Here is a 13,847-nt window from a genome sequence, read left to right as displayed (position 1 = left end):
CACCCATTTCTCTGTATATCTTATGGAGTTATTTCCTTCTCTAGCAAAGATGTTGCCAAAATAGAAATTCAAACGTTATGGACTTTTCTCTAGCCAATCTTTGGTTTACAGTATTATGTTTATTATCATCAAATGTCTTGAAATATTTCAGCAGTACTCAGCTTTTCAGAGAAAGCTCCCTTGTCATAGGAACATTAGTCCTTTTGTACAAAAGACTCTGGAATTTATCTGGAGAGACACTTGGGAAACTCTAGATTTGCTCATGATAGCCTTATCCTTACACCACAAGTTAGGTAAGAGCACATTCAGCTTGCCCTGGCTGGTGTGGCTCAGTTGGTTGAGCATCATTCCATGCACCAAAAGGTTGCTGCTTCAATTTCCGGTCTGGGCCCATGCCTGGGTTGCTGGCTTGATCCCCCGGTAAGGGGTGTGGAAGAGGCAGCCAGTCAATGTTTCTCTCTCTCCCTTTCCTTTCCTCTCTCTAAAAATCAATTTTTAAAAAAAAGTATGTTCAGATTTTACTCCTACTGTGGCACTTATTTAGTTTCCAGTAAACTGTGATGGGCAGAGCCTTTTGTTGTTTGTGTGTGTGTTTGTGTTTTTAAACTGGCCAAAACATTAAATATAAGATTTTTACTAATTGAATTTTCTTGTGGAGAAAGATAATTTATTGATTGGAGAATTTTTACATCTCATTGCTCCAAACCATTGTTAAATTTGATAATTCACATTTTATTTCCAAAATTGTGTTTTCTAAGAACCTTTACTACTTTTTTACATCTCATTTTCCCTTTACTGATGTTAGCGGCATTAGAGGGTACACTTTTTGTTGGAGAGTGAGGGTGCATTTATTTCTTAAATAAATCAAGTTTTGGTTACATACCTGGTGATTTAGTGGCAGGGAATAGACAGTACAGAAGCTAGTTGAATCGTTGATGCCAGCCCACTTATGCTCCTGCTCATTTCCTTTATGCTCATTCTGAGAGATTCACCACAATGCTACACATTATGGACTGCCAGCTTAATTCCCAGTAGTTGAAGTTATTTTAATGTATGCTTGGAGCCTCTAATATGGAAGGAGGAGCATTGAAAATAAACTTTTCTAGTAGCTTTTGAAAGATATGGATAGATTGAACTTGAGGTTGAATTATTTCTAATTCAATTATATCTATTATTATCTAATAGATAATTTTTTTGGTTTCCTTTTTGCTTTTGTTTTTTGTTGAGTAAAATTCACCTATGTTAAAATTAACCATTTTAAAGTATACAGTTCATTGGCATTTACTACATTTACAGTGTTGTGCAACCATTTCCTTGTCTAGCCCCAGAACATGTCATCACCCGCAAAGGAGACCCATGCCCATTAAGCAGTCACTCCCCATTAGCCTCTCCCCAGGTTCCTGGCAACCACTAATCAGCTGTGTGTCTCTATGGTTTTAACTATTCTTGATATTGCATACAAATAGAATCATACACTAAGTTACCTTCTGTGTCTGGCTTCTTTCACTTACATTTTTGAGATTCATCCACCTTGTGGCATGTATCAGTGCTTTTTTTATGAGCAAATACTATTCCGTTGTATGGATATATCATGTTTTGTTCGTCCATCCATTGATGAACATGTGGATTGTTACCACCTTTTGGCTGTTGTGAATAGTGCTGCTATAAACATTCGTGTACTTGTTTAAATATCTGTTTTCAATTCTTTTGGAATATACATATGGAAATATATATTTACCTTTTTGAGAAACCACCAAATATTTTCCACTGCGGTTGCACCGCTTTACATTTTGACAGCAATTTATGAAGGTTTTTCTAAAGATCTTATAGTTGTATATTTTACATTTAAGACTTCGATTTATCTTGAGTTATTTTCTTCATAAGATGTAAGGTTTAGATCAAATTTATTTTTATTATTATTATTTTGCCTTATGGATATCCAGTTTCCTGGGTGAAAATGTTGGTTTTTAAAATAAGTATGCCGCCTGGCCGGGCGTGGCTCAGCGGTTAAGTGTCGACCTAGGATCCAGGCGATCAGGGTTCGATTCCCGGTCAGGGCACATGCCCCGGTTGCGGGCTGCAGCCGATCAATGACTCTCTCATCATTGATGTTTCTATCTCTCTCTCTCTCCCTCTCCTTTCCTCTCTCTGAAATCAATAAAGATATATTTAAAAATAAATAAATAAAATAAAATAAGTATGCCATTTAAAAGAAGTCTTTGAAGGTCTAAATACCATAGACTCTCATTTGTAGATGTTTATTCCACCCGTTTTTTCTTTACTGAACCAAGTTTAAATAGAAGAAGCAAAGCTATTTCATGATTCTGATTTGTTCTTTAAAGACTTCGTACTGACTGCTTGAGTTAGTTTACCTTGGCATTTTTTCCCCCTTCACTAGGCACAGTAGGTCGGGGGTGGGGCTTTAAATCATTTTGATGTTGAGAAGGCACTGAAACATTTCTGAGCATGTTTTCCAAGCTCTTCATCCAAACATGAAAGCAGTGATTATGTGCCTGAAATGTTCATTTTTGAGAAAGATTTTGCCCTTTGATATATTGAGATTTGTGCCCTAGACTCTAAAATAAGTAAAAGTAAGTTGGAACTGGCATTGAGAATTCTTATTGGAATTAGAAGTAGGGTCTAGTTTGGAATAGTGCTAGAGTCTTAGTTTCAGCTATATCACTGAATTGTGACTTTTGCAAGTTTTCTTCTTTTAATCTATAAAATATAGATAATAACAGATTAAATATTTGTTCCCCGAAAATAATCACTGGGAATGTGCTTTTGAATATATCTTTATTGATTTCAGAGAGAGGAGAGGAGAGAGAGAGAGAGAGAGAGAGATAGAAACATCAATGATGAGAGAGTCATTGATCAAGCCCGCAACCTGGGCATGTGCACTGACTGGGAATCGAACCCCGATCGCCTGGATCCTAGGTCGACGCTCAACCACTGAGCCACGCCCGGCCGGTCGGGAATGTGCTTTTGAAACAGTCAAGTTTCAGTGCAGTAAACCAAAATCGCCACAGATTATTCAAGCAAACAGAGAATTAGGCACTTACAACATTGTGGAGGGTCTGGAGCAGTGAAGCTTGGGCCTGCCTCGCCTAACTAAGCAGCCACCCTAAATTAGGAAACTGGTCCTGCCATGAGTACTACTATTGCTGCCATCACAGCCACTCCTCAACCACAAAGCTGGTATATAGACAGGAATGTTGAATCCTGCTGGTGCTGCCCTCTTGAAACTTAGTCAGAGCTTGTCCCCTACACTGGTGTAAAACTGCAGCCTCTGCCTACCACTGGTAGAATCCACACCATATCCACAACCCTATCACTAGGGTATCTGGGAAATACTGTTTCTAGCCTTCTAGTTTGTGTGTGTGTACACATGCATACGTTCTCACGCACGCTGTTCTGAACAAACAGAACATCGGAAGTATGTGAGGCCAATAGCACAGTGGTCATAAAGTGCTTTGACTGCTGTGCGGCGGGGGGGTGGGGGTGGGGTGGGGATGTCTGGCCCGCGGGTGGTATCATTGTTCTGGCCCTTCTAAGGCAAAAATAGGCAGGACTCAAACTTCAATAAATCTAGGAGCTTTTCTCATAGCTAATTTTAAGTTGATAATTTTGTGTGGCCCTTGAAATGTTATAAATATCCAAATGGCCCTTGGCAGAAAAAAGGTTCCCCACCTCTGCTGTAGAGAGTATTTCAGATTGATTTAGCAGCAGCACAGAATGGGGGGCAGTGTGGCATTGGGTTAGGAGCACAGACTTTGGAATAAAAAGACCTGGATCAGTTCCTGCCTCTGCTTTTGACTAGTTCCCTAACTGGGAAAGCCATTTTGCCTTTCTGACAGTGGGAATAATAGTTTCTATAAGAGGGTGCAGGGATATTTAAGAGAAAATATATTTAAAGCACTTGGCAGAACATATAAGTACTCAGTGAATGGGAACGAGCCAAGAATCCAACATATATTATGTTCTGTAAAAGGTATTTGAATGAATGAAAAGAAAGTCCTCTAGCTTAACCCTGTCCTAGAATATTTCAAGTGTATGAGATTTTTTGGGAAACAGACATTCCTCTTGCCTAGAACTGGAACCCCAAATAGCTGTTCCCTTCTGTCTCCTTTCTTACTTCATTGCCAGGCTGCAGGGAGTTTGGTCAGCCACCCTTCAGCTCTCTCTACCTAACTTTAACTGCAGTCAAAGCTGCTATCCTGGAACCTAGCTAGGGGGTAAAGGGAATCCTCTCTTCTACCTTTCTGTCACCTGCTTTTGGTCTCTAACATCCCTCCCGGTGACAACTTCTTCACTGTGCAAGTCTGTTTTCTATCATTAAACGAAAAGGAGAGGTGAAGCTCCCTGACCTTGGCAGTCTCTGTTTAGGAGATTGGAACCCATCCCTTCCCTCCTAACCTCATACAGCTTTGTCACTGGTTATCTAAAGCTCTGCCGCATTCTAGTCTGTGTCCCTTTTTCTGTCTTGGGGTTTGATAACCCTGATGGTATATAGGGCCAGACTCTCTTAAGTTTTTTTCTGATGATTATATTGTAAAAAACAAAAAAATGTTGCTCTCCCTTGCTAATAAAAATTTGTGGTGGAGTATTTCTCTCAAGTATTTGAGTTAATACCTTTAACATTAATGTGCATTGTTTAGAAAGGTTGTAAAGAAATGAGAAAGAGTTAGGACTATTTACCCTATTGAAGCAGTGCTAAGGATTGGAGATATTCTTGTGTTTTCCTTTGAAAAATAAATGCTTGGTGAATAATAAAGGAAAGCCCTTAATTAGAATTTCAGTGTGTCTGTTCCAATTTTTATTCATCATAATCTTTTTTTTTTTTTTTTTAATATATCTTTATTGATTTCAGAGAGAGGAAAGGAGAGGGAGAGAGAGTAGAAACATCAATGATGAGAGAGTCATTGTTCGAGCCCGCAACCCAGGCATGTGTCCTGACTGGGAATCGAACCCCGACCACCTGGATCCTAGGTTGACTCTCAACCGTTGAGCCACGCCCGTCCAGGCTTTTTTTTTTTTTTTTTTTACAACAGAAATTTATTTTCTCATAGTTCTGGAGGCTGGAAGTCCAAGATCAAGGTGCCAGTAGGGTTGGTTTCTGGTGAGGCCTCTCTTTTTCTAGATGGTGCCTTCTCGCTGTGCAAATGCGCTGAGAGTGAGCGAGCTCTGGTGTCTCCCTCTTCTTATGAGGTTGCCACTTTGTTGGATTAGGACCTCACCCTTATGGTCTCATTTAACGTTAACTACCTCTGTAAAGGCCCTATCTCCAAATAGTCACATTGGGGGTTAGACCTTTATCATACGAATTTGGGGAGGGGGCACTCACAATTCAGTCCATACCAGATGTGAAACATGGCAGTCTGGACATTTTGATGTTGTCTGTGACTTAATAAAAGTTGAGAAACAAAGGAAGATTTCTAAAAGAAGTTTTTACGTGGTGTTGAGATTTTAAAATACTGAGGATATGCAGTTACTTACTTGCCCTGAGGTTGATGCTCTTCTGTGCAGACAGCTCATCAGTGATTGCTCCCCATTGCCAGTGTAGCCTAGCATGCTGATTTGAGAACAACAGTTTTTCCTCTCATGGGGCATGTGAAACCTGCTTTCTGGTTTTAGACTGGAGCTCCCATGGTGGAGCTGATTTTCTGAATTACTGTCCGTAGGCAGCCTCTTTCCTCTCCTCCATGTGTATTGCACACGTCCTCCACTGCCCCGGTGCGCTCTGCCCCAGCCCTACCCCTGACCAGAATTCCCTTTTCACCAGCAAATCTGTGCAGCTGACAGTCTCTGCTCTCACCCTCAGTCTCTCCTCCACCTGAAGATCCAAGCCAGTTGCCCTCTAGATTTCATTTCTTTCCTTCTCAGCCATCTGGGCTTATCACTTCTCCTTTGCATATTCCACTCTTCCTTTCTTCTGGTTGTTCAATCAGCATTGCTCTAGTCCAGCACATTTATTTATTTATGAATTTTTTATTTTTCAACAGTGACATCATGGCTTCTTCTGTATATCCTTAGTTATAGGATTTCTGTTCAGCTAGATTTCAGGTGGTTCTCGGTGATGGTTGTTTTGTAGTTTAGTTGTAATTTTGATGTGGTCATGGGAGGGTGCCGGTACCGCATTTACCCACTTCCTCATCTTGACCAGAAGCCCCGTTCATCATATTCTTTTTGGAAGAGGAGACTATTAAAAGGCACATACTATTTAAGTAATAAATTTGTAATTGTGATAGACATATCATTTATAGTTATTTTCTCCTAAAGAAATGTAAATGTTAGAACCATTTGCAAGAGAGATGGTATCAGGTACTGCAAATTCCTAAGACTTCTTTCTAACTCTGCTGGGCTTTTGTAAAGAAATTTTATCTACTGTGAGGCTTACTTAGTAAGCACTTTAGAGTCCAATATCATAGAAGTTATTAATTTTAAAGTTTCATGTAGAGCCGCCTTAACAATGAAAATCTTTTATAAAATAAGACTTAAACTTTGAATATCTTTGATTAGCTTATTTAATAGATTAATTTAGATTGGCACCAATCCCAGACCCGAGGGCTATAACCTGAGTGGTTTTCTGACTAGTAAAACTGTAGTACAGTTTTGTTTGTTTGTTTTACTCTTTACCTTCAGGACTTGAGTAGATTCTATATAGTCTGGTCATGTGTGTTCTAAGCAGTGGTCAAACCACATGGGACATAGCATAATTCATTCATTTTTGCTCCACTGTGACTTTATTTTTTACAGTCTTAATTTTAGTAAAAATTTCAGGGAGGAAAGAAGGGCTTTTAAGTCCTTGGTCATGGAAATTCATTTTGAGAATCTTTTATATATATATTTTTTTATTTTTCTAAAAATTACTATATAAGGAAAGGAACGAGAGATAGGGCTCTTTCTATAAGCTACTTCTTAGAGTTTCTTGCTTTCATCATTTTTTTTAAATTAGCTTCATTTTTGTCCTTAAAAATGTGCCAAGAATGAATTCTTAATTTTGAAATTATTTTTCTTGTTTGAAACTGAAATTATAGAGGTATTTGTGGCATTTTCCCCAATCAGTATTTTACTTGGGGTAGGGAGACAGAAGAGCAGACTTTTTGAATTTATTAGGAAGGAAAACCTTTAATGACAGAATTGTACAACTAAGTTTATTTTTAGAGGCCTGCTTTATTATAGTTCAGTTCTTTATCTCTGCATTTGACCATTTCTCATAGGTCAATCATCAAAGCTACGTGACTTTTACCTGATTAAGAGTTGTTTAAAGTAAACAGAATTTATGCCTTTCAAAATGTTTTTTGTATCAGTTAATTTAGCCTAACTGACCTCTCATTCTCAAGTGCTCTTGCAATATGAAAAGGAAAGTTGTAAATTTTTAAAAAGTAACTCAGTTAAATTTATGGCATTTCACCATTTGTTGGCAGGATTTTGTGTCATTGTATCAGGATTTTGAAAACTTCTATACAAGGAACCTCTATATGAGGATTAGAGACAACTGGAATCGACCGATCTGTAGTGTGCCTGGAGCCAGGGTGGACATCATGGAGAGACAGTCTGATGATTACAACTGGTCATTCAGGTGAGTCTCGTTTGGGAAATTTATTTCCTAACAACAATTAGAAAAGGAATTTTTTTGAGTTTAGAAAATATTCTATTGCAAATTTGACAGTATTTTGTCAAAACAGCAGTAGAAGCTGAAAATACAGTATGACATGATTAGTTTCCTTGCATATTACTCGTTATTGAGATGTTTAAAATACATTTTTTATTAGTTTGATACTATGATGGGTTATAGTTGAAAACAAAATTTTGACCTGTTAAAACAGAACAAAACAAAGAAAAACTGTCTTTTCTATTATACCACTTACCAGAGTCAAGTATCTGAATTTACTTTTAGAAATTTTGATTTCTCAAATGATTCAACGATATGTGGAGTGTTTTTACTTAAATTGATTGAATAGTTTAGAAAACTTTTTATACTTATAAAATTTTATTTTGTTGTTTAGTATTACATGATTGCAGTGTCATTTAAAAACAAACAAACAAACAATACAGATAAATGGAAAGTCCCCCATGACAACTAACCGCAATCCCTCTGCACATCCTCTCCCCCACTAATCCTCGCTCCCCAAGGTAACCATTGTTACCAGATGTTTTGTTACCAGATGTTTTCCATGAGGTATGTATATAATGTATCTACTAGGGTTACACACAGATAATTTTTGATTTACAAGAATAGCATCATATTATAGAAATCATATTACACCTTGTTTTTTACTTGCTAACATATCAATAATATCCTTATGTATATTCAGAGAGCTCTTTATTTGTAGTATTCTACAGTATTGGTGTATATAGTGTATACATGCAGTTTGGGCTATATCATCCTGTGTTAAAACCCCCAAAATCTCAAGTAAAAAGCTGAGCAGTTTATTTCTTGTCCACACTTCAGGTCCATTTTAGGTTGGCTGGGCCTCTGAACCATGTCGTCTTCACTTGAGGGGCTTGTCTGTCTGAGCTTCCATAATTTGGAATGTTACTGGTTTGTGTGCCCGGGGAAGGGACATGGTCAATTGAATAGTGAGTCTTAAAGGATTTTATGTATATATCCTTTCATATGCGTGTGGGCATTGCATTGCTGAGTCAAAGAGTATATCTTTTAATGAACAAGTACTGCCAAATTGCCTTCCAAAAAAAAAAGTCCTAACTGATATTCTTATCTACAGTATATGAAACTGTCCTGGCCAATACAGGGTATGGTCCATTTTTAATTCTTTATCATTAGTGATAAGTGAAAATTGGTATTTTAACTTTCATTTCACTTATTGGTAGTGAGTTGGAGCTACTTTTCATTTAGACCACATTCTCTCTATTTCCTATGTATGGTGCTTCCTTTGGTATTACCAGTATGTTTATTATCACATGTAAATATTTGACTCGCTCATGGGTTTCATGAACTGTCATGCTGTTGAAATACAGGTACACAGGGAATACAATTAAAGGTGTTATAAACATGGGTTCCTACAACTATCTTGGATTTGCACGGAATACTGGATCATGTCAGAAGGCAGCTGCCAAAGTCCTAGAGGAGTATGGAGTTGGCGTGTGCAGCACTCGGCAGGAAATTGGTGAGTGTAGGCTATGTTTGACTAGCTGATGTTCTTTTTTACTCAGGAGGGAATAATATGGGTAGAGAACCAGAATATTAAGTGTCCACATACATACTTTGCCATGTAGTTTAGATCAGGTAAAGAATGCCTACGTTTTCTGAATTGATGGATAATTTTAGTGCCTTCAGCACATTTTAAGATATATTTATCTTCTCCATTACATTATACATGCAGAGTATCTCTCGAAAAGTTCTGTACTATTGTTTTGCTTATAACTTTAATGTTGACATTATTGACTTTTGCACATGATACTGGTTGAAGAGCACCACTTAATATCAGCCTGTGAACATGTGAAGGTTAATCTAACTCTACATTGGTAATTTGGGGCCAATAATAATTCCTACCTTATAGGGCTGCTTTAAGAATTAAATAAGCCAACTCATGTAAAGTGCTTATAACATGGTAAATACTCAGTAAATGCTAATTCTTTTTATTAGTAGTACTAGTCTGTAAAATGCAAAGGATGACGGTTTATGTAAAGAGGTTTAATTTATTTAGTTAAAAGGAATATTCCAAATTCTTCCATTTCCTTCCAGTGACTGATAACCATAAAGTCATAAGGCATCCTTCTGGATATTTGTTACTGTGAATCACATCAGAACTTAGTGGATTAAAACAACAGTTCATTGTTATTTCTCATGGGTCTAGAGATTGGCAAGTATAACGGGGTTGTTCTCACTCAGGGTCCCCAATGGTTAAGGGAGCCTTGACAACACATAGTAATCACACAGGCCCAGAGAGTGAAATGACTTGATTAGGTTTTAAGGACACATAGTTCAGCGGGCTTCTTTCTTAGCACCTTTTCTCCTTGCAGTTAGCCAGTCCCATTGATCAGTGTTGTTCGGTCCTTAAGGAATTGAGTGCTGGTGTAAAATCACAATACAAATTTACCAGCCAGATCATAGTGAGAGATGATGCTATTAATCTGTCTTTTGCTACATAACAAGCCATTCCAAAACTTAGTGACTTCAAACAGCAACATACGTTTATTTGCTTGTGATTCTGCAGTTTTGGGAAGGCTTACTGTTGACCTCAGCTCCATGTGGTGTTGGGTGGGGCATTATGGCTGAGGATGGAGTGTCCGAGGTGGCTTCAGTCGCAGGGTTGCACCTCGGCTGGGCAGTGGGCTAAGCTGAGGGCAGGCTGCGCCCTCCTTTAATCTTTCATCCTCTGGAGTCCCTGTCTCCACATCCTCTCTCTTTACCACAGGCTAGATTGTTATGTGTGGCAGCTGACTTCAGAAGTATAACAGCAGATGTTTCCAGGCCCTAGGCCTGGAACTGCCATGTATGAACAGGAATGGAAGAAATTGGTGGCAGCCCTTTTGCTGAAATTTTACCACAGCTGCTAAATCTGAAGTTATTTAACTATTGTGCTGTTTATGAGCCATCACTCTTCATAATACCAACTCCTTTATACCTTTGTTTGAAAAGGTTGTAACAGGTAGACTATGATTTTTTTTTTTTTAATTACAGTTGGCATACAATACTGTATTAATTTCAGGTGTACATCCCAGTGATTAGACATTATGTAGCCTACTAAGTGATCACCCGATAAATCTTGTACCCATCTGACACTATACATAGTGATTAGAATGTTAACTATATTCCTTATGCTGTACTTATTCCCCATGACTATTCTGTTACTACCACTTTGTACTTCTTAATCCCTTCACCTTTTTCACCTATCCCCCCAACCTCCCTCCCATGTGTCAACCATCAAAAACTTCTCTGTATCTGTGAGTCTGTTTCTCTTCTGCTTGTTCATTTATTTTGTTTTCTAGATTCAGTTGTTGATATGTATTTATTGCCATTTTATTGTTCATATCTTTGCTCTTTTTTTCCTCTTCTTAAAGAAGACCCTTTAATTTTTCATTTAATACTGGTTTGGTGGCAATGAACTCCTTTAGCTTTTTCTTGTCTGGGAAGCTCTTTATCTGTCCTTCAAATCTAAATGATAGCTTTGCTGGGCAGAGTAATCTTGTTTGTAGGTCCTTGCTTTTCATCACTTTGAATATTTCTTGCCAATCCCATCTGGCCTGTGAAGTTTCTGTTGAGAAATCAGTTGTTAGTCTTATGGGATCTCCCTTGTAGGTAACTAACTGCTTTTCTCTTGCTGCTTTTAAGATTCTCTTTCTTTTTAACCTTTGGCATTTTAATTATGATGTGTCTTGGTGTGAGCCTCTTTGGGTTCATCTTGTTTGGGACTCTCTGCGCTTCCTGGAATTGTATGTCTATTTCCTTTACCAGGTAAGGGACATTTTCTGTCATATTTTTCCAAATAGTTTCTATTTCTTGTTCTCTCTCTTCTCCTTCCAGCAACCCCATGATGTGAATGTTGGTATACTTGAAGTTGTCCCAGAGGCCCCCTACACTGTCCTCATTTTTTTAGTTGTTTTTGCTGTTCTTATTGTTTTTTGCTTCCTTATATTCTAAATTGCTGATTTGATTCTCAGCTTTTTTCTACTCTATTGTTGATTCCCTGTAAATTAATCTTTTCAGTTAGTGTATCCTTTATTTCTCACTGGTTCTTTTTTATGGTTTCCATGTCCTTTTTATGCCGTCGAAGTTCTCTCTAAGTTCATCTACTCTTCCCATAAGTTCATCGAGTATCCTTATAACCAGTGTTTTGAACGCTTGCAACTAGTAAATTGCTTGTTTCCATTTTGTTTAGTTCTTTTTCTGGAGGTTTTTTCTGTTCTTTCATTTGGGACTTTTTTTTTTTTTCTCCTGTCTCCTCATTTTGGCAGCCTCCCTGTGTTTGTTACTATGTATTAGGTAGAGCTGCTTTTTCTCCCGGGCATGGTAGAGCAGCCTATCTTAGTAGGTACCCTGTAGGTTTCAGTGGCACAGCCTCCCTGTTCACCTGATTGGGCACTTCAGATGTGCCCCACCATCCCCATCATGTGGGTTGTGTACACCCTCTTGTTGTAATTGAACCTTGATTGCTGTTGGCACATCAATGAGAGGGATTTACCTTCAGACTTATCGGCTGCAAGGACTGTCTGCAACAACCATGGAGGATTAGCTGTGCAGGGGCTCACTCTGTAGAGCAGGCCTTACTTCAGTGGGGCTCTGGTGCCTGCTGAGTCTGCCCCTTAAATGTGTCACTTGTGGAGGTTGTTGGGTGGTGCTTCAATGTGGTCTGATGCTATCCACCAGGTACACTGGCCCTGGGGCCTCCCAGGAGGTGCAGGCCAAGGTCAACCACTGTCTGTATTCTGCATGGGGCCACTCGGCATGAGCTATAAAACTGTCTGCAGGTGGTTGCTACTTGTGCTGGGCTTGGAGGTGCCCAGGAGAGGCCAAGCTGCGAACCAAGGCCAGCTGCTGCTAGTCCAGGCCTGGGGCCACTTAGTAAGAGGTACAGGGCATGACAAGGCTAGGTGCTGCTTGTTTGAGAGATTTTAGAGAAGTCTGAGCCAAGATGGGCCATTTGTATGGAAAAGCCACTGGAAACAACTTGGGTGCCCCCGCAAGTTGGGTGGGGCAGGGTCTCAGGATATCACCAGGGCCAGGGGAACAGTGTTAGCCAGGTTGATGGACACTCAGATATGGTGCCTGCCTGCTGGTTGTGGGGGTCAGGAGCATGTCTCAGAAAAGGAACAATGGCCTCTGCCAGCACTTTTGTCTGGTAGAAAAGCAGCCCTGCCAGCTCTCGCCCTGATGGCAGACAGTTCAGTTCCTCCCCATGTGTCCCTGGTGCCTTTTGAGCTGTTACCCCAGTGCTGGAACCCAGAGCGAGTGAGTCAGATTAAGTTCATGCTCGGACCTTTTAAAAGGAATGCCTGGAACTCCAGCAGTCTTTCAGTCAGCCACAATCCCCGCTGGTTTTTACAGTCAGAAGTTATGGGGACTTCTCTTCCTGGCACTAGAACCCTGGGCCAGGAGGCCTGATTGGGAGCTGAGACCCCTCACTTCTCAGGGGGGACCTCCACAGCCAAGATATCACTCCCGATTTTAATCTGCCGCAGGTGTGTGTGGGACCAGCCCATTGCATGTCTCCACCCCTCCTACCAGTCTCGATGTAGCTTTTTTTTTTTTATATCCTTAGTTGTAGGACTTTCCTTCAGCTAGATTTCAGTCGGTTCTGAATAATGGTTTGTTCTGTAATTTAGTTGTATTTTTTATGTGGTTTTGGGAGGGGGTGAGTACCAGATTTACCTACTCCACCATCTTGACCAGGTCTCCGACTATGATTTCTTTTAATAACGTAATGAATGATTCTTAAATTTGGGATATGGTGATATTGACTTCATTAACTTCTTCACACAGGAAACCTGGACAAGCACGAAGAACTAGAAAAGCTTGTGGCAAGTTTCTTGGGAGTAGAAGCTGCTATGGCATATGGCATGGGATTTGCAACAAATTCAATGAACATTCCTGCTCTTGTTAGCAAAGTAAGACTTAGTCTGTCATTAATGAAAATTCCCTTATATATATCTTATTTTGTTTTATAAAACATTCAGAGAAAGCCAAAAACTATTGTAAACTTTAGGCTAATCATAGTCTACCCAAAGATGTTTGTATTACAAATTTTTGGATGAGTGTATACCATGGAGACTTACATCAGTTGAGGCTTTCTTACTAGAATCCATGATCATTTCCTCTTCTTTAGATGACTCTTGCCTTCTTCATTTCATACTTCTTTTTTTTTTTTTTTTTTTTTTAATTT

At 39.2% G+C, this 13,847-nt stretch overlaps 1 protein-coding gene across 1 annotated transcript in view; it reads left to right on the top strand.

The window, feature by feature from the left end:
* The window catches only part of SPTLC2 (serine palmitoyltransferase long chain base subunit 2), a 95,007-nt gene that overhangs the window by 28,852 nt on the left and 52,308 nt on the right, over positions 1-13,847 (top strand). Inside the window, exons 3-5 of the mRNA XM_081147682.1 lie at positions 7,428-7,582; positions 8,983-9,131; positions 13,448-13,572. Coding sequence (XP_081003808.1) covers positions 7,428-7,582; positions 8,983-9,131; positions 13,448-13,572 — 429 coding nt within the window. The remainder of the gene's footprint in view (positions 1-7,427; positions 7,583-8,982; positions 9,132-13,447; positions 13,573-13,847) is intronic.

This window comes from Miniopterus schreibersii (assembly GCF_964146895.1).
Source record: "Miniopterus schreibersii genome assembly, chromosome: 1".
Classification (NCBI taxonomy): Eukaryota; Metazoa; Chordata; class Mammalia; order Chiroptera; family Miniopteridae; genus Miniopterus; species Miniopterus schreibersii.
Note: the sequence above shows the minus strand (reverse complement) of the source record. Positions and strands in the feature narration are given on the sequence as shown.